Below are 25,563 nucleotides of genomic sequence, written 5' to 3' on the forward strand. Positions count from 1 at the left end.
CCTCTAAGTGCAGTGCCCTGGAAATGCCTCTTATGGGATGTGAGGATGAGAGTATCTCGTTTCTGTGTCAAATTTTAATTTTGTTTTCAATCAACAGTGGGTGACAGCAGTGACTCTGAAATGGATGCCACTACCACGGTGCTCAATTTAAGACCCAGAGCAGGGAAAATCTTGAGAGAACAGAGACTGAGACAGCAGCGGCCACCGTCTGAGTTAAGGATGGAGTGGAAGAATGAAGTCGATGGGAGCCAGAACGGACGAGGAGAGCAGCAGGAGCCGGGCAGCCTGCCTCAGCCGTCCATTGGGTTCAGGCAACCACTGCTGACAAGACCGAGATTTGGCACTTTGAGCAGGGAAGATTTGACTGCAGACCATGGGTCGGCAAGACCTATACCACCACCACGATTGGTTAGGCAGGCATCACAAGGGGAAAGACAAAGAAATAAGCCTGAGAACCAGCCGTATTGAACACAGCAGAAACTGAACTATTGGTAATAAGCAGTGGGCATATCAAGTTAGGATTCTAAACTATCTGATCAGACAGCGGGATCCATTAAAGAGAAAAGAAACCTTAATGTGGATCTAAGCATTTCCATTTGGACAAAGTCAACACCATTAACTAAGCGAAAGGAATACTGGAGCAATTGCAAAACTGAGAACATTAAAAAAATATCTCTTTTATAAATAACTTATGGCAATGCTTTAATTACATTATATCCACTATTAAGATAGGATGGAAACGTGCCTTATCACATCATCTCCTGTGGAACCAAGTCATGCAAGTTCAATACCCAGCTATCCATAAAAAAAATCGTGAAAGTCTAGTGATGAAGGGGTTCTGTACAAAAACCTATATCATTTCAGGTTTTATTTATGATCAAACAATACTTGTTTTAACCAGAGCTTTAATATGAGTAACACTGAAAATTGCACAATGCACCTATCATATAGACTTCATAAGAAGAATAAATATATTCCTGGAGCCCAGTTTGTTGGAAGAGCTGTGATGTGCAAAAAGAGGAAGAAGAGAAGGAGCAAGCTGTTGGAGCAGAATTGCACAGTTTATAGAGAGAAGCTGCAACAGAGACAAGACCTGAATAGCTTGAATTTTTACTTTTTTTTTTTTTTTTTTTTTTTTTTAATTTTTGGCTATATGTAGCCTTTGAATCTAGACTGCAAATCACCAAGGGAAATCTGAATTCTCACTGAAATCTGAAGCTTGATTCTGACTAATGTCAGCACGACTAGAGCACTTAAAAGGACACCAGAAGCCCTAAAAAGAGACTTCAAGTAGATAAAAAATGTTACTGTTCAAAATTGCTTTTTGCACCTTAGCTTTTCCATGGCAGTGCAAACACAGCAGTAGAATAGTTGTAGAGCACTGCACATAGACAAAACCAGCAGTGCCCTGTTTGAGTTTTGGGACCACTGAGGTTCAAGAAAGCTCCTTCACTCATGCTTGTGAACCTGGTCAACTCATTTTACTTCTTGTTCCTTTGTCTGTAAAGGGGGAATGATTATCTTTTCTTCGGGCTATGCACTCCAAGGAACAAAAATGTTCCTTCTTGTTGAGTAAAAGTAGCACCAGAGAGCTCTGGAATCAGTTGCAGTCAGTGTGCACCTTACTAATAACCATAAGAAATGCAGACTTTCTTCACCCCAGCGTAAATGGCTGTCATCTGAGTGCCTATGAGAAGGGAGGGTGCATTAAAATAAATGATACTTAATAGCTCTCAGGAATTTGCACTTTCTGTCCCACTTTATCTTAAGTTTTGAGCTTGCTTCAGCACAGATACACATTTCAGCACAATGCAAAAATCATTTTCATTCTTCTTGTTACAAATCCATAATTTTCAGTTAAGAATGTACACTGTGAAATCATAACTTCTCTTTTTTTTGTTAGCACATTTCTAAATTTGTGGGCAATAAGATTCACTTTTTTATTTAAGCTCGTTATGAAAGAACTATTAAAAATCAAATTTCCTTTTAAAATCACGGGGTAGATTTCTTTCAAATGTTTGTGGGCCAGGATGGTAAATGAGTTTTATAAACAGGGATAATGGCTTTCCTTCATTTAATATCTTTTCCAAAATATTCATTTCATGTACGTATTTAAAATGTCAGACCTGCCTGAACTCTTTTATTGTCACGTCTTTTAATCTTTTTCCTCTGTTCAGGCTATGTAATTTCTGCTGTTTGTCAAATGCAAATTTTAAGCTGCAGAGAGATGGCTACGTGAACCCTAGAAATCTCAGTCAGGCATTCATGGCTATTTTCAAAAAACGATTTTTGTGGAAGGCAATATTTGTCTACCCTTTAATGATCATCACTTGTTTGGAAATAAAACTGGGTTCTAACAAAGCTAGTAAGCTTTAAAAATAAATTTGGATGTCTTTCTACAGGCAAATGTTTCAGCTGTGAAACTGCCAGCAAGTACTTTGTCACTACATTACTGATACAATGATTAAATAAGAAAGAAGACTTAAGTTTGGATTTCAGTTCTGAAACCTCTCCGCAGATGGGACTGTTTAGACTCATCTGAAATCTGACCAAATAAATAAATGCAAAATGTTGCACATCGACATTTAGTTTTCTCCCTGTGGAGCTTTCTCCTTCACGTGCTGGTAATGACCAAGTAATTGGCTTGTGTCTGGGGAAAGACATCATATTTTTTTAAATGGTTGTTGGTTTTATTGGCACAATTTTAAATAATGAATGCAGGTTTCAGCAACCTGACAGCTTTGCTTGTTGTTCATTAGTACAGGACCTGCTTAGATCATTGGTACTTAAACTGGGTTCCCCATTGTAAAAACACAAAGACAGAGGTTGTTCTTATGAAATATGGTCTTAACTTCTTGGTGCTTCAAGACACACCAGCACTTTGTTACCTTTTCAAAGCACTTTGAGAACCTCATAAGAGGAGCATCAAGGTAAACCTCCAGCATGGTTACACTGCAATGCAGAATCACATCTCCTGGGACTGTCTCCTTGCAAGCACTGCCTCCCTTTCCCTCTCCTGCTCCTCCCACCCCTTTCAGGCTCTTTCTTTTCTGGTTCTGCTGGGACAGACCTCATCACCTCTGGGAACTGCTTCCCTGGGTGGTCTTTTCAGTAGCAAACACAGCTGCAGGTGACACAGGCTACGTCCCAGGCAACCCCTCATTCAACTCACACTCTGGTTTGGGTCTGAGGTTTGTCTCTCTTGTTTTTCTTCTTTTTCTCTCCTGCAAAGGGTAAACAAGTTCAATAGCACTTTTGCCTCTTCCCAGAGTGCCAGTCTATCTTCAGCTGGCAGAAGACACCTTTCCTTAACGTTGTATCAAAGCTTGTCTGCTGAAGAAAGAGAAGCCCAATAAAGCTGTCCTGGAGCACCATCTGATGGAGAAAAATGTGTATTGACTGGGGACACGCTTTTCACTTCAGAAAAACCACATCTTCAGCACTGACTGGGAAATTTGCCATATCCACACTTTTTTTGTTGTTGTTTGTTTCCATATGGACTCCCCGATGCTTTCTGTAGTATCAATATTTTACTGCTTTGGTAAATGCCCAGCTGTCCAATTTTAGGGATGAGAGAGTAGGAAATATATATTACACTGTGAATTAGGGTTCTCTGAGAGTTTCTTTTCCCCTTCAGCTTCTGAGGCCTATAAAATTGACAGCAAATAGGATAAGAAAGTAGGTATAGCAAGGTCTACAGTGTAGATAGACATCCATTTATCTGTTTTAAGCATATATTTGGAAGAGAAAACAAGAATAGTTTGCTATAAGAGACCAAATTTAATGGCTGTACTGCTTGGTACTGAAGTGTAATTCAAGGTCCATTGAAATGACAGGTGTTTAACAGAAGATAACCCTGCTGCATAACAATTTAAAAGCTTAAGAATATCATTCTCTGTTGAAGCCACATAGAAATCACATAGGAGAACAAACCAAGTTGAAAACTTGGCCAAAATAACATGCATGCTGTTCTGAATAGTTCCTTGGGGTCTCTGGAAGTAAATACATTGCACTCTGCACCAGCTTTTTCAAGAGATGCCAAGTTCATCAGTTCCAGACACCAGAAACCTTTTAAGGCTGACACTGCAAGAAGTGCTTCAGCTGGTCACCATTTCCAGAATTGGCTAAGATCTGCCAACATCCCCAACTCCTGAAGAGATGAAGGATTTTGAAATTGGTTAGAGGCATGCTTGTACCGCAAGAGCTCTGGACCTATAAAACTATGATTGTGAATATGTTTAAAACATCTGCAACACACAGTGCCAGCCAGGCCAACACTAGAGGCCTGGAGGCACAGCCCAGAAAACAAGATGCAGGAGGTATCGAGTCCAAGCAGGAGAATGAGGATCTGCTTTAGGACCCAGTACAGAGGGAAGTCATGAACTACCTAACTCACCTTATTCAGGTGCTAAGTAAATCCTGAAGGGAAAGAAGGACTAATAGCCTCTTTTTTTTTTTTTTTTTTTTTTTTTTTCCCCCTCCCTGATTTTAGCACACCTTGAACTAACTTGTGCATTATAGATAAAGCTGCAGCTGTGCCTGACGTCACTTATGTGAACCACCATGAGGAAGATGTCTTAAGACTTTCAGGTCAAAGGGTTTAATCTCCCTCTTGGCTTATTTATTAGATGGCAAGCTAAATGGGTAGATATTTAAAAATAAAATATATATTACAGCTGAATTCTCCTCTTAACATTTGAAGGGTATCTCAGCATTTGGGAGTTAATCAGATTTGGGGCTGAAAAGTCTCCTGCTTGGGTACTGCACTGTGCCACCTGAGAATTTTCTCCACCAGAATTCTTTCTGCAGGTGCTGGACAGGTCTTCTAATAGGACAACACAATACGATATTGGGTTAGCATCATTTCTCCATGCAGTCAAACACTGATGTGATTCCTGCACAGCACTGACAAGCTTTGGAAGCCTCTTTATCTTGTGACATTTGATATCTGGGACTAATATTGCAGGACAGAAAATAATAGCTACACTGGCTGATCTGATGAGTCTCACTGTCTCATGATCTGGAATGTGCTGCAGTTCACATTGGTGTTTTGTGAGTTGCAATAGCACACCAGTTGCTAGATGTTTTGTTTCAATAAGTAACTTTTAGCCACAGAAAGGTAAAGGTGTTTTAAATACCCCAGCTTATTTATTTTTCATATTATTTCTTACACTTCTGTTTAACAGACTTAACAGAATGAAAGGGCAATTCCAGTTGCAAAGCATTTCTCAAAAATAGCTCTTTGATGCTAACATTGAATTAAAAATAACTAAATATTTAGCTTCATTTCTAAGCTGGCCTCAGAGATTTTCAAGACTTCCCTTTAAAACAAGCTCCATTAACTATTTCATTTTTATGAGAAAAAGTTCTGACCTCCACTCAAAATAAATTTTTCTCAAAGTCCAGGCCATAATAAACTTCCTTGCAAGATTCATGATGATCTCTTTGTGAGTTTTCAAAATTATAGCAACAATGGCACAACCTCCAAATCCCAAAGTGCCAAGCTACAAAGCATCACTTACCCAGGGATACTCCACAGCACCCAGAACTGAAGGGGGGGAAGAAGTGGGGAGCAGCAGTGCTTGAACATATCCCCAGTGGTTGCAGTCTGCTTGACTTCAATGAAATTGAGTGCTTGAAGTAATGAGCAAGGCAATGAGAAAGCAATACTTGTCCTGGTCTGTAGCTGCATTACCTAGTCCTCAGTAAACATGTTCTCAGAAAATGAGAATGGTACAGACCTCTGCGGTGGGGCTGTGCTGGGTAAATTCAGATTAAAAAATAATAATAATAATCAAACACATGCATAAAACAACAGTAACAAAACACACACAAAAAAAAAACCACATGCAGAACTGATAAATTTATAAAGTATCTGCTGGAATGTATACAGTATAAATCAACAAGGAATAAATCTTACATTTATTTAATCATTTAAAAGCAAAATGAATACCTATCATATGCTACCAGTGTTTTACAGAAGAAATACTGCACACAGTATATGCAGTTTCTTCAGCATTAGCTGATCATAAAGGTCAGTGTTAAAAAAAGTGAAAATTTCAAAAGGTAAAAGCATAATTAAACAAATAAATAAATAAAAATAAAAATAATCAACCCTGCCTACAAGCCCAATAAAACTAACCCAAAACTAAAGTAACAGTGAGCAAGGGAAAACTCTCACTCTGCAGTCGTTTGCAGGTTGAAACTTTTTTTTCCAGTTTAGTCCGTATTTAGATGGTTTGGTATCTTCAGATACCACAACTGGATTAAAGAAACTGCTGAGTAATTCAGTAAAGTCCAGAAGAGTGTAGTCAAAAATAGCTGCAACCGCTCCTCCCTCAACTTAAAAGGGGGAGTCACATCTCCTTCTCTCCAGGGACATCGTTTACTCATCACTTGCTGAACTTACATGGCCATAGCAACACGAGGGATGCAAACATGGTCTCCACACACTAGGAACAGTAGCTTTAAGTATTCCATCTTAAAACTGGTAAGTTCTTTATTTTCATTTCTTTCTTCTTTTTCATTCACTGTCAGGCCACGTGGTTGGCTCCTTTGCCTTTTACATAAAAACAGACAGACTCAAATGATCATTTTAAGGAACAAATGATCAAACGGTCATTTTAAGGAACATTAAATTGACCATTTCTTTTTCATGGTATAGTTTCAGCAGAGGGGAAAAAACACAGTGACAAAATGATAAAAGTGGAACATTATTTCATTTTATTACTATTCCTAAAAAAAAAAAAAAAAAGTACAACTTTTCTGTAACTGAGGTTTTTCAAGAAGAAATGTTTGGATGGCACTTCTGAAATCATTTTGGCCTACAAGTAAAAAAAAAAACAACCTTCCATAACACCAGTTGTAACATCCCTGAGATAACAGCCTTCCAAAGATTTCTCAATGAAAATATTTAATTTCATTTTTATTTAGTGTATATGGAGACCTATTTTGCAAAATAACATTAAACAAAAACATTTAATCATTGTGGAAAGCACATTTTTTACTCATGTATAAAAAACAGTGAGACTGAAGCTTTTATAGGCAGAAAAGCAATATTCTGTCAGCTGAACAGTATAAACTGAATTTTATGGTGTTTACAGAATTTAGCTTTAAACAATGCAGCAACTCTAGGAGGGTAAATGTTATCTGTTACCTAGTATAGTAATTTTTACTATGCTTATTGGCTAAGTATTTCAAATGCATTCACTATTTTTTTTAGGTCCCACCTTTCCTCCTTTTTTTCCTTTAACCTTTGCTATAGTTGCAAAACAAAAATCCCTGACTTACAGAAAAGTGGTTTTAGGTAAAAATAAATACTGAAATTTATTTAAGACATGGAAAGAAAGAGGATAGAAATTGAGGGTGAGAATGTTTTGAAGCATCTACCAAGCAAGACAACAGGAGATAACACGTTTGAAAATGCCTCAAGTTCCTAGGGTAAATTAAACACAGGTTATTACAATAGGTAACTTTGAGGCTAGTTACTGACATCACAGCAGTAGTATAATAAGACACTTATTATGTCAATATATACAATTAAAAACTCAGAGCTCCCTCTATGTATTCTCACGGTGGTGTCATTTGAATGACTGAGGTTTCAGAAAGGACTTAAGCGGCAGCAGGCACTGGAAAAGAAAATATGAAGTGCAAAACACTGAGATTCTCCTGAAGTAGCAACATATTTGCACAGATGTGTTCAAGGGAATAACTTTAAAAAAAATAATAATAAGAAGAAGAATTCTATGTAGTTGACTTTGTACTTTCATCAAGTAATGCTAGGAAAAAGCACATGGAACATTATCAGTGCAAAATATTTTTTTGTATATGTTTCAGATTAAATATAAACAGTGGTGACTGGTAAGCAATATAGGCTCAAACAACAAATAGCACAAGAGAGCAATGCAACTCTCACTATAACTCTGAGAGTAAACTCTCATTACTTACGAAGTTCAGACAAATGAAGACTACGATAGAAACAAATTGACACTTTTTGTTTTGCCACTAAAATGTCACCGATGCCTCCAGTGATGAGAGAAAATGCATTAATCCAGAGCCATCTTAGAATTACTGATGGTTGCTCTGGCAGACCTTTAACAGCCATTCAAAGACTTGAGAAGAAAATTTATTCTTAAAACGAAGGTAGAAAACCTGCACAGGAAGTATTAAAAAATAATTCATGACAAAGTCGCTCAGTAGAAGTCAACACTAAACAGAAGCTACCAGTTCAAGGTTCAACAAAGCTTAGGTTTGGTCTGTTTCCATCTGAATGTCCCCACGTTATTCTAAAATTGTCCATTTTAGGCTTGCTAATACACAAAGTTAACACATACCCAATTTTGTTACCTGGGAGAGACTAGAAAACGGGCTGGACAGCTACCCTAAGGTGTCTAATCATGCTGCACAAGTTTTGTAGACAAAGTATGCTTAACGAAATCATATAAGCAAACATCCTATTAATGCAGCTATTGTCACAGCAGACAAATTGAAGCAGGCCACAGCGTAAGAAAATAAGGCTAACGAGTTATAATGCAAATTCCGATTAAATAATAACAATTCACTTCTTTTTAAGTAATACAAATCAACTTGTCTGCACATTTTACAATCAGTCTAAATACTGTTTCAAATGTTAGCTCCAAACAGGATTTGTGTACTTCAAGTCATCGTTTTTTCCCTCCAGAAAGGTTAAAGTCCATAAAAAAATCCCAGTCAATACTGTACAGTAATATCTCTCTCTCAGGGTTCTAGTGGTACCAGTTCACAAGACGTAAGTCCTGCAGCAGACATTTATATGTATTTGTCTCCAGCATTTCATTACATGTTGTCCATGCGAACGTAACGTGCCCTTGTAAAAGATCCTGTTACTGCTGTACAGGTCTGGTAGATGTAAGCATCACCCCAGGCTGATTCATTGCCTCTGCGCTAAGATACATCCATGCAATCCAAATTTGCAGCTACTGATTTTTTAACTTAACATTTCCACTGCTACAATATTTCTGTTTGTTTACATTCATTATCAGAATAGCTACCAAAGCCAATCCAACCGCTACGCTTGGAGGGCCACAAGGACTGAACTCCTGAGCAATTCCAGAAAGGAGCGGGGCAATTATACGTCCCACTGATGTCACAGACTGTCCAACGCCCAGGAGAGTACCGCTGGCCTCATTCCCACCGATGGTCAGTTCAAGATCAATGATGCAAGTACGACCTATAGTAGTTGAAAAGGCTAAGAAGGTGGAAGACAAAACGACCATCCATATGCTAAGCGCTGATGCGTACAGCAGAATCAACGTGCAGGTGAAAGTGCTGGAGTGCAACAGAAGTCTGTAAGTGTTGTGCTGATACAGTCTTGTTATTGGTCCAAGCAGACAACCAGCCAGGACTCCGAGCGAACTGCTATAGCTCATTAGGTATCCAGAGAACAAGGGTTTTACCCCAAATCTCTCCTCCAAGGCCAGACTAAAATTACTATGGTACAGCAGTATAGTAACAGACATCAGTAACCGCACTAAAAATATATCCCACAAGTCAGAACATGCAATTCCTTTAATCCTCTTCAGCACTGTCACAATTTGGACCCACGGAGACTGGAAAGGACTGTCACTTGCCACCGTTCCATTAGTTACTGATTTCAACTGCAGGTCACAATTTGGTTTTGCTGTGATAGTGTCTGTCCTTTTCTTCCCTTGTTTTTGTTTCCTATCGTCAATGTTTTCTTCACTCCAGGGTAACATCCAGACAAGACCTAAATAGATCAAAAAATCAGTTGATTTTATTCAATTGCATTAATTTTATGTGGTTTGACATTAGTCTGATGGTAAGTTTACAGTTAGTGTAAAAAATTAAAAAAATGACTTCAACAATCATTTCACCTTAAAAAATTACAAAGATTGAGTCTAGTATTATTCACAGTTCAATTTTAAATGTGGTGAAAGCAAGGAATGAAAACACAAACACTGAGATGAAACCCTCACAACATATTAATCTAAAGACCGAAGCCAAAATTCTGATTTCCAGTTGTCATCTTTGGGCACATACAAAATTTCCATTCCGGTGTCTGACTATAAAAGCAATGCACACAATGTAATGGAGAAGCAACTGGAAGTTAACTGTTTAAAAATTCCTGCTCTTCCACACAGGCTCAAATTCAAAGGGTACTATTAATATACAGAACATGTGTGCTGTAAATAATAAAAGCCACCATGAATTCCAGGTGTTACAAATATCAAAAATATACAAGAGTAGGGAGTGAAGGAACCCAAAATGCACAATGTGACAAAACTTACCAGCATTCAGAAGGAAGATAGAAGCACAGAAGAAAGACGTTTGATAGAAGCCATCTTTCAACTCTGTAAGGTAGCCACCAACAACAGGTCCCAGAATGAAGCCCACACTGGAGGCTGCATTGAAACGTCCCATTACTAAAGGGCGGTCTCGCTCAGAAACCAAATCAGAAAGCAGGGCTTTAGAGATGGAGAGTGTGTGTTTGAAAATACCTGCAAAATAATACAAAAAAAAAACGTATTGTTTAATCCAAAAGATTAAAAATTCCAGACAGTATCTGAAGTATCAATATTAAAAAAAAAACCTCTGTATGATTAGTATGGTCAATATTCCACCAAAAAAAAAAAATAAATCTTCAATGCTAGAGCTATACAGTGTGTTGAGCCATGACCATCATCCTGGCTGTTCAAGGTTTTGGATCTAAGTACCAAAACTACTCAGATAACTGAGTTGATGAAGTGCTGCTCCACCTACTGGAAGAATAATAAAAAGTAAATAAACTGAGTGCTGGAGCACGCTAAGATTAAGAGTCTGTAAAACAGGATCACAAGGATGGGTAAAGGTGGAGCAGAAATGGCTTTTCTGTTTATAAACATAGCTCAGTACCAACTTTGCTGAGTATGGAGATTTTCCAGGATTGTAATGCACTGAATTCATATTAGATACTGGTGAGTGGCAAAAGAAGAGCCCAGAAGTGTAAGCATGCTGCGGGAATACTAACAATACAATCTTTTAAGTTCCTTCTCTCTGACCAGCACAAATCGATCTGTCACAGGCACTGCGCTGTTAGTATTAAAAAGTATTACTTCTACTGGGTAATTATTTGATCAACCAAGTCATTCATTAGTAAGTTTTCTTTAAATTAAGAAACAATACCATGAGTTCCTAAATTGGGACCATGGGGCACCAAAGTGCCCATCAGTTAAGTGTTCGTAGTAACAACAACGTTTATTACATCAGAATATGTACAATGTTCAGCTATTATAAGAATTCTGTTATGAACCTTGCTACAAACTTAGCTTATGTGCTGCAAAATCACATGCTTTTGCACATAAATATTCTACTGAAGCAGTGACCTAAAATTTCAGCCAGATTTTGTAGTATCACTTTAAAGTACGTTTTCAGCATAAAAACAAAACAGAACAAAAAAAAATGCACAAATCATTCCATTCTGCATTGCAAGTAAGATTTCATCAGTGACCAGGTACATTGGGTACCCCTAAAGACTAACCTTACAAGAGTTGCTTTCAAGGAACTGCTGCACTCCTATTCTTATAAAACTCAGCCACTAAAGGTGGCATAAAATTTGTGACAGTTTGAGTATACATTTCAGATTATTTTCAGAAAATTCATGAGAGTGAATTTGTAGAGATGTTTCCATTAGCAGGGTTCAGCTGGTGCTGTTGGATGATGCTGTGCAGTTATCCACACGCCACCACTTCTCCAGTAGCAATTCTCAAGCTGTAAGTACAGGGAAATTAAACTGCAAAATGCCAAGTGCTTACTCACCTACAGGGACTCTAGAAATGGCAAACAGATACACAGTGGTGGACATTCCAAGAATGAAGTAACCCAGTGCACTGAGAAGAATGCAAGTCAGCAGGGAATACCGTCTTCCTACTATATCACTCCAGCAGCCCTACAAAAAGCAGGAATTTAAGAACAGTTTGTAACATTTAACTAGGTACAATGCACAATCAGTATGTCTAAATTAAGCTGAGAAAATAATTAAAAGAACTGTCAGTGAAAGCTTAATAAGCTTATTATACAAGTTTCCTAAGTGCTTGAAGTCTGGAAGAGGCAAGCAGAGTTCTGCCCTGCCGGCATTCTATTTAATGTCGTGTATCAAGCTTTAAAAAATATACTCTTCTTTTAAAAAAATACAATCCTGCAATAAACACCCTCGAATGTTATTGATGGTGACCCTCTGAAAATGTCATCACAATCAACCACAAATATTTGGTTGCAACAATGGTTGCTGTAGAGTAGACATTTGCTGAGCATCCTAAAACAAATGGTCTTAGGTAGGAGTTTGTCACCTGAGAGCAGACAGGTAGGAAGTTAATTATGAGAAGGTCAAACAGTAAACTTATAGGTAGTATACTTATAAATCAGCTTGTTTCTAAACAGGAAGTACATTTTTAAGAATGTAGGTAGAGGTTTTGCAGTTCAGAGAAAAAGCCACAAAATTGCAGAAGCAAGTTATCCCAGGTGGCCTGCATAACAAACTCTGAAACAGTTTTTCGTAAGATGCTCAAAATCGTCTCTCTTGAGAGCTATGAGGTACCAGGGTAATAATATTGAAGATGTTCCTGCTTAAACGCAGGGATCTAAAGTACTAATAGGTAAAGCATGCATTCAGCAATTTGGGCTTGACAAACCTTAGAACTCTTATTTGGTTAGGATGTGAGAAAAAAGAAAAACAAATGAAAACACCAACAGCAACAAACACAAACAGAAAACTAAACATAGCTCAAAGACATGTTGCATGAGTATAGGCCATATGACCGATTACAAGACACTGCTTATGAAGCAGGGAAAGCAAGCTCTAGATAACCGGATTATGACGAGCTGACTGATGAGACTACTTTTTAGAAAGGATACTGCACTGAGGAGAACTGCTTTACTAACACCAACGTTGGAGACAACCCTGTGTGACTAAGATGTGGCTCAGTAGTGTGTGACTGATTCCAAATCTGAATTCTAGCTTTGGTCTAAAGACTTCATTCTATTTAGAAATGTTCTGAAGGATCTAGGTGTTTGCTTTAAGTGAAACAAAAGGCAAAAAAAAACATGGTTCCTTCAAACCAAAAATGCTTACATGAACAGTATAAACATTTTCAAAATTTCAAGACATGTTATTATTAACCTAATTCTCTATTTTCCATAAAAGCCATAGATATACCAATGTACTATAAAAAGCAGTGTTAGAACTCACCACAAATGTGCTGGAAAATAGCTGCATTATACCATATAGAGATCCTAAAACAAACAAGTAAAATACCAACAGGAAAAAATATTATTATTATTTTATGAAAAGTGCACAAAATCTTAAATGAGGAAACATGAGAAAGATTCAAGCAATAATTTACTGAAAGAAGAGGGAATGGAACAAACCAAGGATGAAATACAGACCGCAAAGGAAATAGTTTCAGGAGTGAAAAAGTAAAGCAACTGCTGATCAAACTTACAAAGCTATGTAATGTAGAAGGACGTTGCTTTGCATGGTGTATTAAGCAAAAGAGATCCTGGCATTTTTAATTCCTTTCTCAGAATCAGGAGAGGATTTCATTACTGGAAGGCTGTAATTACTTTCCACTTGGCACTTCAACCTATTCCAAGGCACCACAGAAGCCCTGAAGAAACCACAGACCCTACTCTTTCATTTTAAAGGCTGAGTTTAGCGCAGTTAGTGACAGAAGAGAAGCAGCAAAGAAAAGCACAGAGAAACATCTGCCAAATTCTTTCTTTTACAAGAATACACCCCAAAATCTATTTTTTTAAATCAAAGCAGACTGTTGAAACACAAACATATTTTTGATGAACTGCTGCTTAAAATAATATTGCCACCTCAGAGCAGAACTAAATTATTTCACAGAAAGTGTTTTCATCCAAAATAAAAAACCAAGGTAATAAAAAATTAATAACAAAACCTAAGTCAACCACACATGGCTCTGAAGAATATCACACTTGTATGATAGCAAACCATAAACAGTACCGTAATATATAAATAAGAACCCTAGAACCGTGGAACTTCATCTTACCAGTTAATTTTTAAGATAGAACTCCAAAACTTCAAAATTTACTTGTAAATATTACTTAAAGATGATAAATATTTTTTTGCCAAAAGGCAGCTGCAAGGAATTCAATCAAAAGGGAAGCAATCTAGAGCATTGGAAAGCTCAACAGAACCAGCTGTGGAAGTACTGTTTAGAAAGCTTGCAAATAACAATAAAAGCTACAGCTCTGGATCCCTGAGTTGCTGAGCTGTGAATTCTTGGATGCTGGAAAAGCACCTGTATTGTTATTATTATATATATATATATATATATGTACAGTATATGTAGTATTATTATTATTATACCAAGTATTATTGCAGGACTTCTCTAGTCTTTCCAAGAATGCACTTTCCCAGGCATCTGCTTTAGGCTCCTGACAGGATGTGAGGTTGGACAGGTCTCTGGATCTTAACACAGCATGGTTTTCCATACTTTTTTTTTTTTTTTAAATTTGTCATTAATTTTATCATGCTACTAGCAGGGAAGAATTATGCTTCAACGTCCAATTTGCAGGAAATTCCAGTTCAGAGCATCTTATTCTTTGGTAGATCAATGGAGTACTGCAACTCACCTATAATTCCAGCAACTGTAGGACTTGCTCCTAGAGATTTGATATGAAGGTTCATTAAAGGAACAACCATACTCACACCAAATAAATCCTGAAAAGAAGGCAGGAAAAGTTTTAGGAACTGATCACTTCTACAAAGATGGTAGCAACCTGGCTTAACAACAGCCAGTCAGTTATTCAAAAGTTTTAAATGTTTTCTACATCAATACAAGATTAAACGAAGTTTTCATGTCTAATGTGGTATGTCGTAACCTCTGCAGAATACCCTGTATGAACAGAATTAAAAACATACAAACTGAAAGATAAAGGATTGCCTCACACAGTAGTGAAAACTACGAAAACATCAGTACTTCCCCCCTCCAGATACTAACATTTTGAAGATACATATATAAACATTACATTTGAATATATGTTAAGGGAATACTTATCTGTTTAACAGGAAAAGTGTTTGGCACTAGTATTTTAAATTCAAAGTGGTCTGTCGTTTCAGTCACCTACATATTTTTTACTTGCGCAGAGGGAGTATATTTAGAAAATCTACAGTACTTTACCTCTCAACCAGGATGGGGTAGAAGCTAAGACAGATCTGAACCTACCCAAATGCTATCTTTCTGTATAACTGAAGAAATGTGAAGGCAGAAACATGAAAAAAAAAAAAAAAAAAAAAAAAAAAAACATACAGCAAAGCATGAGTAGAAAAGTTATTGTAAGGGGAGGGCAAAGGACATTGCCCATCCTGAACAGTACAAGGATTTCCTACTCAGTCCTTTCGACTTTCTATCTTTTGTTAAGCTAACTACATTAACCCAGGAGTTCTTACACTATACGCTGCTGGTACGAGTCTTTTATCAGAGCTGAACCTTACAAAGGAGAGCTGCTGAAGCAAGATCACCTTTTATCACTGAGTGCTGAAGCAGACTAGCTGTTCATAGTATGTCCACAGTCAGAATAATTGCAACAATGCATGCCACTGAGTAAATTCCATCAGTCTATCATTAAGTCTCTTATGATGGCTGCAACTAAGACTTAAAAAGTTAGAACAGCCCACACGGCTTACAAACATCATCAGTAAAACAGTATTAGGGCTCAAAAAGCTATACCAAGCACTAGCTTATAGAATCATGGAAAAGTAGAATAATCCCCTTGGACGGGACCTCAGGAGGTTTCTAGTCCAGCCTCCAGCAGGGCCAGCTCTGAAGTCAGACGTAGTAACTCAAGGCTTTAACCAGACAAGCCTTGAAAAGCTCCTAGGACAGAGACTGTACAACCTCTCTGATGACCTGTCCTGCTGTTTGACTATCCTCATGGTAAAAAAGGCTTTCCTGAAATTAAAATGAGAAGTTCTGACTGCATACAGGACCTGTGTCCCTCTTACTCTTGCCATGCACCACCCTGAGGAGTCTGGCTCCATCTTCTTGTACCTGCTTGCTGGCACAGAAAAGGCTGCTGCCAGGTTCCTCCTCAGCCTCTCCTCAGAGGGCAAGTGTTCCACCTCTCCAGCCAGGATGGTTGCTCAGGAAGCTCACTCCAATCTGGACACAGTATTTTAGATGCCTTCTTGCAAATACTGAGTGAACTAACATCACTTCTTTGTTCACATAGCCCAGGATGCTGCTGACTGCCTTTCTACCAGGGCACACTACTGGCTTATATTCAGCTCTCTTCCCACCAGGGCCTTATCAGAAAAGCTACTCCCCTGCCTGTATATTTGGAAGGGATTATTTCTTGCCAATTACAAGACTTAGCAGTTGTCCTTGTTTGGTTTCATAAGGCTACTGTCAGCTCATTCATCCAACCTGCCTAGTTCCCCCCTGGATGGCACCCCTGCCTTAAACTGCACCCCCTACTTAGATGTCATCTGCAAACACAAAGAGAGTACAGTCTGCCACCTCGTCCAGGCCAGGGATAAAGATATTGAAAAGTTCAGGTCTCAGAATGCATCCTGGTAGCATTCGACTTGTCACAGGCATGCAGGATGACCAAGACCCATTGACCGCTATTCTGTAATAGGCGGTTAGTTGTCATTTCACTTACAATTCCTCACATCAAATGACGACGTTGCATTTGCTTGGCTACAAGAAACTTGCGTAACAGGTAGCAGTTCTTTATTATATTTCACCACACTCTATACCATTAAAATTACACTAATTTTTTTGCTTGGCTGCAGTGTGTACTCAAAGCTTCACGTCAGCAAGGTGTTACAGAGAAGGTATTAAGAAGCGGAGCGTGTTATAATGCATCTTTGCTTGGAATATTAGTTCCAGGACTGAAACCAGGTAGACTGTTGCTACTGCCCAGGCTAAAGGTAAATAACAGAGTATAGCTACATTTCACAGTGCAAATTTGTACCACTGTTGTATTCATTTTCCATGCTGCCCCCTTTAATTTTAAATAAAAATGTCCTGTTTTCCAAGGCTTGTAAACTACAGAACGCAAACCTATTTTTCCACTGTAATTTTTCTTTTTTTTTAAAAAAAAAAAGGAGATGGTTTTTGAGTTCGTAATAAGCACTGGTAGTTCAAGGAAGCAAAGAACAGCTCTGATATACGTAAAACAAGACGTAATTTTAATGGTGATACACTATTCTGTTGCATTCACTGGATGCAACCCATACCAAGCCAGGCCATATGACTGATCACAGTGGAAAAACATCCCAGCTGCTACAGACCAGTACTTCAGCAAGCGTTCACACTCCAGAGAGCAGCTAAGCCATGCACCTTGAACGTGGCTACCTCGCCTGCAGCGCAAGGGGGGAACCCAACACCAGCTCAGGCCCGACCGCAGGCTCGGTGGGAGCACCGGGGGCTCTGACCGGTGGAAGAGAAAAGGAGACAGAAGACCAGTTTCTGAGTAACCTCAGGCTTTGCAGCGCCTCCCGAGCACCTGAGGGACCCTAACTGAGAGGCTCCCCCTGCCACCACCAGCACCGCCCCTCCGGCGGCGCCCCCGCGGCAGACCTGGCAGAGGGCCCCAGAGCCGCGGGGCGGGGAGGGCTTCATCTCCCCTCGCCCGGCGCAGCCACCCGCTGCCCCACGGCCGCCGCTTACCAGGAAGCCCACCGCGTAAAGGCACCGCACGAAGCGGGCGGATGCCGCCGGGCTGGCCCTGGCTCCCCGGCCTCCATCTTCCTCCATGGGGCCGGCGGCTGCCCGCGGCCCCGGAGCGGCCGCGATGGGCGTGCGCAGTGCCGCCGGGGCGGCCGTAAAATGGCGGCGCGGGGGAGTCAGTCAGGGCAGTCCTCGCGGTGCCGTCGTGTAAACCTCGGCGGTTTTTTATTCCTTATTTTAGCGAGGGTATTCGTGCTTCCTCTCCTCCAGGCGAGGGATCAGGGTTCCTTCAGTTTTTGGAGGTTTTTGGAGTCCTGGCCTTCCTCTCGTCACCTGCAGGAATTTGCCCTTTCTGCCTCTCTGCATGTTTGCAGAGAGTTTCGCAACGTGTCAGTGTCACCCCAGGAAAGCAGTGAACGCCTTGATAGGGAGGAGAAGATAGTTCTTCGGAGATGAATTTCCATTTCTGCCTTTGGAGGCAGAAATGTGCCCAGCAGCATGGTGATGGTCCCCCACACAGTCCTCCTGGCCGCTGTAGGAAGACAAGTTTTAAACCCATATGCCTCTGGTTCTGCCTCCCTCGTGGGAAGGTGTCCCTGTTCTACTACCACTGCTGGTGTTTGGCTCTCACAGGGCTAAACCTGCTTGCTTCAAGCGTTTCTGATGGCAAAGTGTTTTCAAGCCATGCTACATGCAAACTGGCTGGAGATGGTGACACAGCCAGAGGAGATGGTGATGGTCATCCTAGTTTCTTCTTAGTGTGTCTGTAGTTGTGCTTCATTTCTCCTAGTGATTCGTGGAAGAACTCTACAACTCAAAGCAAATGAGAAACAAAGTAGGTATGTGGTTTATTTCAGCGTCAGGCGCATGTGGTATACTCCCAAAGGCATGGGCACCGTAACGCGGCATCTTGCTTTGGTTATACGCAGTAAAAAGTTACATATGCATGAAGTTTCCCAACACACCTATACGTACTCATAACCTCTCCCCACTTTGTATTAAAATTAGCTCCAAGAAATCATTTCCATAAACTCTTCCTGTCTGCGCTTGCGCAGTGCCTTCTGGTGGTGGTCATCGTGGGGATGAAGGTTGATAACTCCTCTTCATCACCGCTAGCTGACCCCCTGCCTTTGTACAGACTCAGCTGCTCCTTGGCTCTTGTCCAAACCACAAGGTCGGTCTCAGCTGTTTTTTGAGACAGATTCCCCATTTGGTCAGGAAATGTCCTCTGTGAGGGTCCCCTAGACTCCTTGTTTTGGTTAATTTGCACAGAAGTAAGCAAAGACACTCAGCAATATCTATTTTAATGCAATTAAGCGAGCCCCCATTCTTCCATTCCTGGCTTTAATAATTACGATATTTTTATTTAGAAATCATTAATGCAATTAAGCAAGCCCCTGTTCTTTTATCCCTGGCTTCACTAAAGTCAGAGTTACCTAAAATTCTGGACCACTACTCTATTTTAAAGGTATTTTCATCCGAAGAAGTAAAGCAGCATTCTTAAATCTCTGAGAAGCATAGACAAGTGATTATCACATGCAAAATATTGTTCTATTGGAGGCAGCAGAGATTGTTTGTATAGCTGCTGATCTACAAAAGGATCACAGTTTTAAATGTTTAAAAATAGTAATACAAAAACAAGAGTACTGATTTATGAAACAGGACATTTTAAAATTTGGTTTTCACTAGGAGTAAAAACAAGCTTTTGAAAAACAATGGTGATATTTTAAACAGTGCCTGTTCATAAAAGTTTGAGAATGTCACTTATTAATTAATTAATGGGATAACTTGAGATAACTTCAGCTCTGTCTTCAAGTTTTAAGAAGAAATAAGTACCACAGGGTCGAGGGTCTTCAACAGTGTTAGTTCACGAAACAGGAGAAGGGAATGCCATTTTCCTTGTGGTTTTGAAGAATTGAGCTATCAAAAAAAAAAGCTGGAAGGCAAGAAATATTCCTAAATATACAGCTTATTTATAAGACACCAAAAATGATAGCCTTATGTATGCATAGGGACAAAGATGCTATCAGTCTCTCAAATAACTCGGTTATTTAATATCCCAGTGGCAGTAATATTTTATAGTTGGCTTAACCAGTGCTCCCTATTAATTTAGCTCTCTAAGGCTATTCATTTACTTTGAATAACAAGTCCTCTCAGAATAATGATGTTTTTAAAATTTTGATGTAGCATTGATGGGGATCACAGTTGCATACAGTTGCTCTGAAATGGAACAAAATGATAAGAGGATACTGAAATATTAGAGTATCATGGGAATTGACACTACATTGTATCAGCTCAATATTACACTAATTTTGGTCATTTTAACTTTGATAGAAGAAATGGAAAAAGCCTGAAGGCTTTTTAAGGGAAAGTATTAGAGGTGGATGATTACAAGATGTTGCAAGGGTTTAGATACTGTTCCTGGGTCATAAGACAGATCATGTCTTGTCCTAACACTAAGCCCAAGTGAAAATTTTGAGATTCTGTGTAAATGTCAGTCTCTGCTTCAAGTCTCAGAAAGCAGAGTTAGCAGTTGTGCATTATTTTCAGATTGTGAAGATCCAAACAATCATAATGGGGACAGAATATTGTTGGCAGCCATGAATTCATTGACAGTAAGAGCTGTTTCTTAGTTTTGTGTACTCTTTTCAGCTATTCCCATGCGGAATGGCTTGTAAAGCAGACAAAACCCAAAGTTTTTGGTTGCTCCCATAGCATTTTCAGTGCCAACTGTTCATGGAGAAAAACCAACCAACAAACAAAATTCAAATTTAATCAGGTAATTCGTATATATATATGCATCTGTCTGTTTTTACATCATGTGTAAGGAAAGGGCATTAATGTATAATAACATGGTGAAGATCTCTGTTGCCTTTGAATTGAAGGTAGATGGTTTCCACTACATCAGAACATCCCATTCATGTTCCGTCATTGCAATTACAAAATTTAAGATAAAGGCTCCCAAATAAAGAATGGTATGACTTGACTAGCACAGAATTAAAGGAATAAAATATAATGAACATTTATCACAATCTTAAGGAAAATAGAACCGGTCTAATGTGATATCTTTTGAGGGCAGAATTACATAGTTGTTTTATACTGCCAATATTGTACACTTAAATTACTGTAAGGTATTTGTCTTTTTACTGGATAGTTCTTTGAGTAGAACAATACACACTCAGAAATGGCCATCAGCATGTGGATTCAGAATTTTGGCATACCCCTCCAGACTGTAATTGTGAATGAAGAATCTTCGCTGAGGAAAGGGTGCGTTTAGATGGGTCCTCTCATTTGTTACCCTTTTTTCACGACTTGGAAGAAACTATATTATCAAAATTACTAATATTATGGGCAACACAGTGACCAGGAAAATTACGCATACCACTAGTACAATACAATCTGAGTACTCAGCTCTCATGATATTTTAGTATTCTAAATATAAAGACAGCTATAAACAAAGCATGAGGGCCACGCTCAGGGTGTGCATATCTCTGTTGTGGCAGCCAGTGATTATGAAATAAACTTGGTAGTCATATTAAATAATCAGGAAGAGTACGTTTTTATTACTATTCTGTAACCAAAAGAAGCTAACTCCATCTTCTGATAATAAATAGGGCAATCTAAAGTAAAAAAGCAGAAAACTGTATTCCTTCTGTATCCGTTTTTTGATATGAATACTAATGCAACATTCTGTCTAATTCCTCTGTCGTAATTGAAGGACAATGTTCAATAATGGGAGAGGGTCCAAAAAAAAAAGCTTTTAATGGCAGGAAGAAAATACCTTACCATGTCAGGTTGTCAGATATCTGACCCTCCTAAGGCTCACCTCCTGAACTGTTCTTGCCTCAGATTATATATGGGAGAAGTAATCCGGGGAGTATGTCTGAGATTCAGTTTGTTAATGAGGAGAAGGTACGAGGGATCTGCAACCCTTCATTAAAAACATTTCCTGTGGCAAATGCTCAGTGTCACCTGCCAAGGAAGGAGTTGAGGCAGTCAGCACCTGTCCTTCCTCAGCCAACTCCAAGGAAAGCTATGTGTGCTCCACACCAAGACAAAGTGAAAGCTCTGATGGAAATCATCTTCTGAAATTTAACAAAGTTGTGAAAAAAGATCCTTTCATTCCTCCGAAGGAGAACATTTTAAACCTTATAAATTCTCAAATACAGTTCTTTAAACCATTTTGTAAGACAGATCTAAGGCAACTACAGGAATTTATTGCAGTAAATGGAACATACTCATGAATTTCTGCATTACAAATGCAAAAGGTCAAGACCCCCCGATGTACCATTTGTCATCAAGTTTAGCAAATCTAACAATGACTTATTTCATTCTGGTTTACAGTTTCAAATCATTAGGGTAACATCTAACAGTCATTTCAACTTTTCATATATTTCTATTAGGCCCAGTAGAAAGAGTTACAATCCAGTGGTCCAGAACTTTTTAAGAGGAACTGTAAAGGAACTTGAATTTGGAAGCTGCTGATAATATTAAAGGCATATAAAGTTTAATCTTTCTGAAAAGATCTGCAGATTTAAGGAATATGGAAAGAAATCATATAATTGACTCCTCCGTCAAAGCTATAAATGCTGGTGGTCAAGACAGAGTGACTTAGAAAGCATTTCTAAAAATCTTGATAAATAAAGAAATTGTTTCAGCCATTGGGCCTCTTTCTCCCCTTATGGAGTTTTCTGTGGCAGCATAACTAAGACTGCATATCCTTCCATGTTTCTTTCAGTTAATGATTAACAGATAAAATAAATATGTCAAGTTTAGACACCATTGATCCTGCTCTATTTCAGAGGATGGCCCAGACAAGTCCTTTTGACTCCAGACCATTTCCTGTAATACTACAATATTCACCCCACCCCAGCCTATGCTCTTTTTATTATTATTATTATTATTTATTTAGTTATTTATTAACCTGAGAAGCCCTGTAGATGCTGGAACAGTACAGAAAGGTCTGAAGGCAGGTTCCTCGGGCTTCCTGAGTAAAATCCTAAAATATGTACCAAAAAGCATCTGTGCAGTACATGGGAAGAATTAGTGCCTCAGAGTGAGTTTCATAACAGCTTTCTGCTGTGAAAGGACCCATATAAGACAGCAATAGAAATGCTGAGGAGAGGTGCAGCTCTTAATTTCTGACAATTTCTGAGCTGCAAGCACGTAACTGTTTCCATGGGAAGCTTCCTCGAACACCTCCTAAAATTAAGCAACTCATTTATGTGAAAAATGCACACAGGGGTGAGGCATTCCATTAAAACACTGCAGGAAACAGTAATGGTATTTCCCCTGCTTTCCTATTCATTTAAGAAAATTTAAGAGCGCTCAGGTGTGAGTGGGGAACCCAGATGCATCTCCTTGTATTTAGAGTGTGAAAGTCCGGAGCACAGAGAAGATACGTGGCAGGGTCCAAAGGAGTTACACACCCTGCAGTTCATGTAGGTGGCTGCAAGTCTGGCACGTTCTGCAGATGCAGGTTGCGCCAGATTGTACAAACAGAAGTCAGAGGGAGAGGCTGTATTTTTCATTACCTCCCACACAGTAAATAAGCAATGTGTATGATATAATACTTGGATACATTAAAATGTGTAGATGTAATGGATCATAAGATGGTTCTTGTTGGTGCATTAGAGAGTTCCGGTTGAAGCTATAGCTGGGATAAGGGCTTCTTCTGTCCTTGGGCCATCCTCTCTTCATGAGCTATACTACATAACAGCATAGTAGTGCTGCAAAATGAATGACTTGGTGATGTCTGTATTCAGAATGGCTTGAGTTCATCCATGCATAGAGAACTTGTACTCTCTGCAGTCTCTACTCAAGATTTACATGATCCAACATTGTGCCCTTGCCACAAAGTAGGCTAATGATATCTTGGCCTGCATTAGGAGGACTGTTGCCAGCAGGGGGGTGATTCTTCGCGTCTACTCAGCACCAATGAGGTCACATGTGAAGAACTGTGTTCAGTTCTGGACATCCCAGTACGAGAGAGACATGGACATAATGGAAAGAATCCAAAAAAGGGACCACAAAAGTAATTAAGGGCACCTCTCCTATGAGGCTGAGAGAGTGAAGATTGCTCAGCCTGGAGCAGAGAAGGCTCGGGAAGATCTCATCAGTATTTCAGACCAGCCAGTCCAGCCTTGGTGCCAGGAAAGGTCATGGAGCAGATCCCTTCATCGCACAGTACAGGGTGGCTAGGTGGCCAGAAGCAGTCAGCATGGGCTGAAAAGTCAGAAAGTCAGTTTCTGTCTGAGTAACCTGATCTCCTTCTGTGACAAGATGACCAGATTAGTGGACTAGGGAAAGTCTGTGGATGTTGTTTACCTGGACTTTAACAAGGTATTCAATACTGTTTCCCACAGCCTTCTCCTTGTCCTGCTAGGAAAGCTCTGCGGAGGGACCTGGATAGGCTAGATCAATGGGCCAAGTCCAAGCACATGACATTCAGCAAGGGCAGGTGCCAGGTCCTATACCTGTGTTGTAACAACCCCATGCAGCAGTCTAGGCTTGGGGAAGAATATCTGGAAAGTTGCCCAGCAGGAAAGGACCTGGTGGTCAGTAGCCATTTGGACATGAACCAATAGAATGCCCAGGTGGCCAAGAAGACCAATGGCATCCTGGCCACTATCAGAAATAGTGTGGCCAGCAGGATGAGGATCATGATTGTGGCCTTGTACATTGCACTGGTGAGACCGCACCTCAAGAACTGTGTTCAGGTTTGGGCTCCTCACTACAGGAAAGGATATTGAGTTTCTCCAGCGAGCACAGAGAAGAGCAATGACGCTGGTGGAGGGACTAGAAAACAGGACTTAAGAGGAGTGCCTAAGGAAACTGGGGCTGTTTAGTCTGGAGAAGAGGAGGCTGAGGGAAGACCTTATCGCTCTCTATGACTACCTAAAAGGAAGTTGCAGCAACGAGGATGTCAGTCTCCTTTCTCAGGTGACAAGTGATAGGATGTGGGGAAATGTCCTCAAGTTGCACCAGGGAAGGTTTCGATTGGATATCAGGAAGAGTTTCATCATGGGAAAGTGGTTAGGCATCAGAACAGGTTGCCCAGGGTGTTGGTAGAGTTGCCATCCCTGGGGATATTTAAGAGACATGGATGTGGCACTTAGGGACATGATTTAGCAGTGAACTTTGTAGTGTGGACTTGATCTTAAATGTCTTTTCCAAACTAAATGATTCTGTGATGGAATATAAATACCAGAAGGGAGGGTACAAAGAAGGCAGAGCCAGGCCCTTTTCAGTGAATTCAGGGAATTGAACTTCTACGGCGTAATTCATTGCATGTTGAAGTAGTCATACAAAAATAGATCAGATGGACGGTGCCCTAAATGTGCCTATATAACTGTAAAGGAAACCTGAGGTGACTGGCTTAATTGGAGGCAGCTATAGTGCAGCTGTCTAGTGTTAGGTAAGATGAATCCCAGCCAAGGTTTTAATGGACAAGGTGTACTATACTCTATGTGTCTGCCCAGCACACTGCTGACAATTGATCTTGTAGGTGCAATGGATAACATACTACCCAGCTGGGGAGGATGGCCTGGATGAGGATCTGAATCTGTGGGTGAGGTATTTTATCGATGTTCAAAACATTTTTTCTCCAGCAGCAAATGGGCAATGAGGTCTCAGAAGGACTCAGCTCTGAGGCAGCTGCAGAAATTGTTTCTTGGTGTGTAGTGAGACATGCAGCCAGTTCTAACAGGCTGTTTTTAGATCATGGACATATCTGCCAGCACAGATAAGGAGCTGCCTGCCAATTCCAAACATATACACACGACATTTACTCAATCACACACAAACATAAACAAGCAAATAAACAACCTCCCCCTCCCATAAACTAATCAAGCTTTTTCTCCTTCAGATGGAAAAGGAAGAAAGA

At 39.7% G+C, this 25,563-nt stretch overlaps 2 protein-coding genes across 2 annotated transcripts in view; one reads left to right on the top strand and one right to left on the bottom strand.

Moving 5' to 3' along the window:
• The window catches only part of SLC9A2 (solute carrier family 9 member A2), a 33,702-nt gene extending 31,028 nt beyond the window's left edge, over positions 1-2,674 (top strand). The window contains exon 12 of the mRNA XM_035316473.1: positions 98-2,674. Within this exon, the coding sequence (XP_035172364.1) occupies positions 98-468 (371 nt within the window). The 3' untranslated portion in view covers positions 469-2,674. The remainder of the gene's footprint in view (positions 1-97) is intronic.
• A 4,308-nt stretch (positions 2,675-6,982) lies between these two features.
• Positions 6,983-18,056, bottom strand: MFSD9 (major facilitator superfamily domain containing 9). The gene is made up of 6 exons (XM_035316486.1): positions 17,679-18,056; positions 14,635-14,722; positions 13,223-13,266; positions 11,794-11,923; positions 10,287-10,496; positions 6,983-9,745 (listed from the first exon to the last, which is right to left on the bottom strand). The coding sequence occupies exons 1-6, from the start codon at positions 17,763-17,765 to the stop codon at positions 8,955-8,957; spliced, it is 1,350 nt and encodes a 449-aa protein (XP_035172377.1). The 5' UTR covers positions 17,766-18,056; the 3' UTR covers positions 6,983-8,954.
• Between the last annotated feature and the right edge of the window lie 7,507 nt (positions 18,057-25,563).

Source organism: Oxyura jamaicensis, chromosome 1 (assembly GCF_011077185.1).
Source record: "Oxyura jamaicensis isolate SHBP4307 breed ruddy duck chromosome 1, BPBGC_Ojam_1.0, whole genome shotgun sequence".
Classification (NCBI taxonomy): domain Eukaryota; kingdom Metazoa; phylum Chordata; class Aves; order Anseriformes; family Anatidae; genus Oxyura; species Oxyura jamaicensis.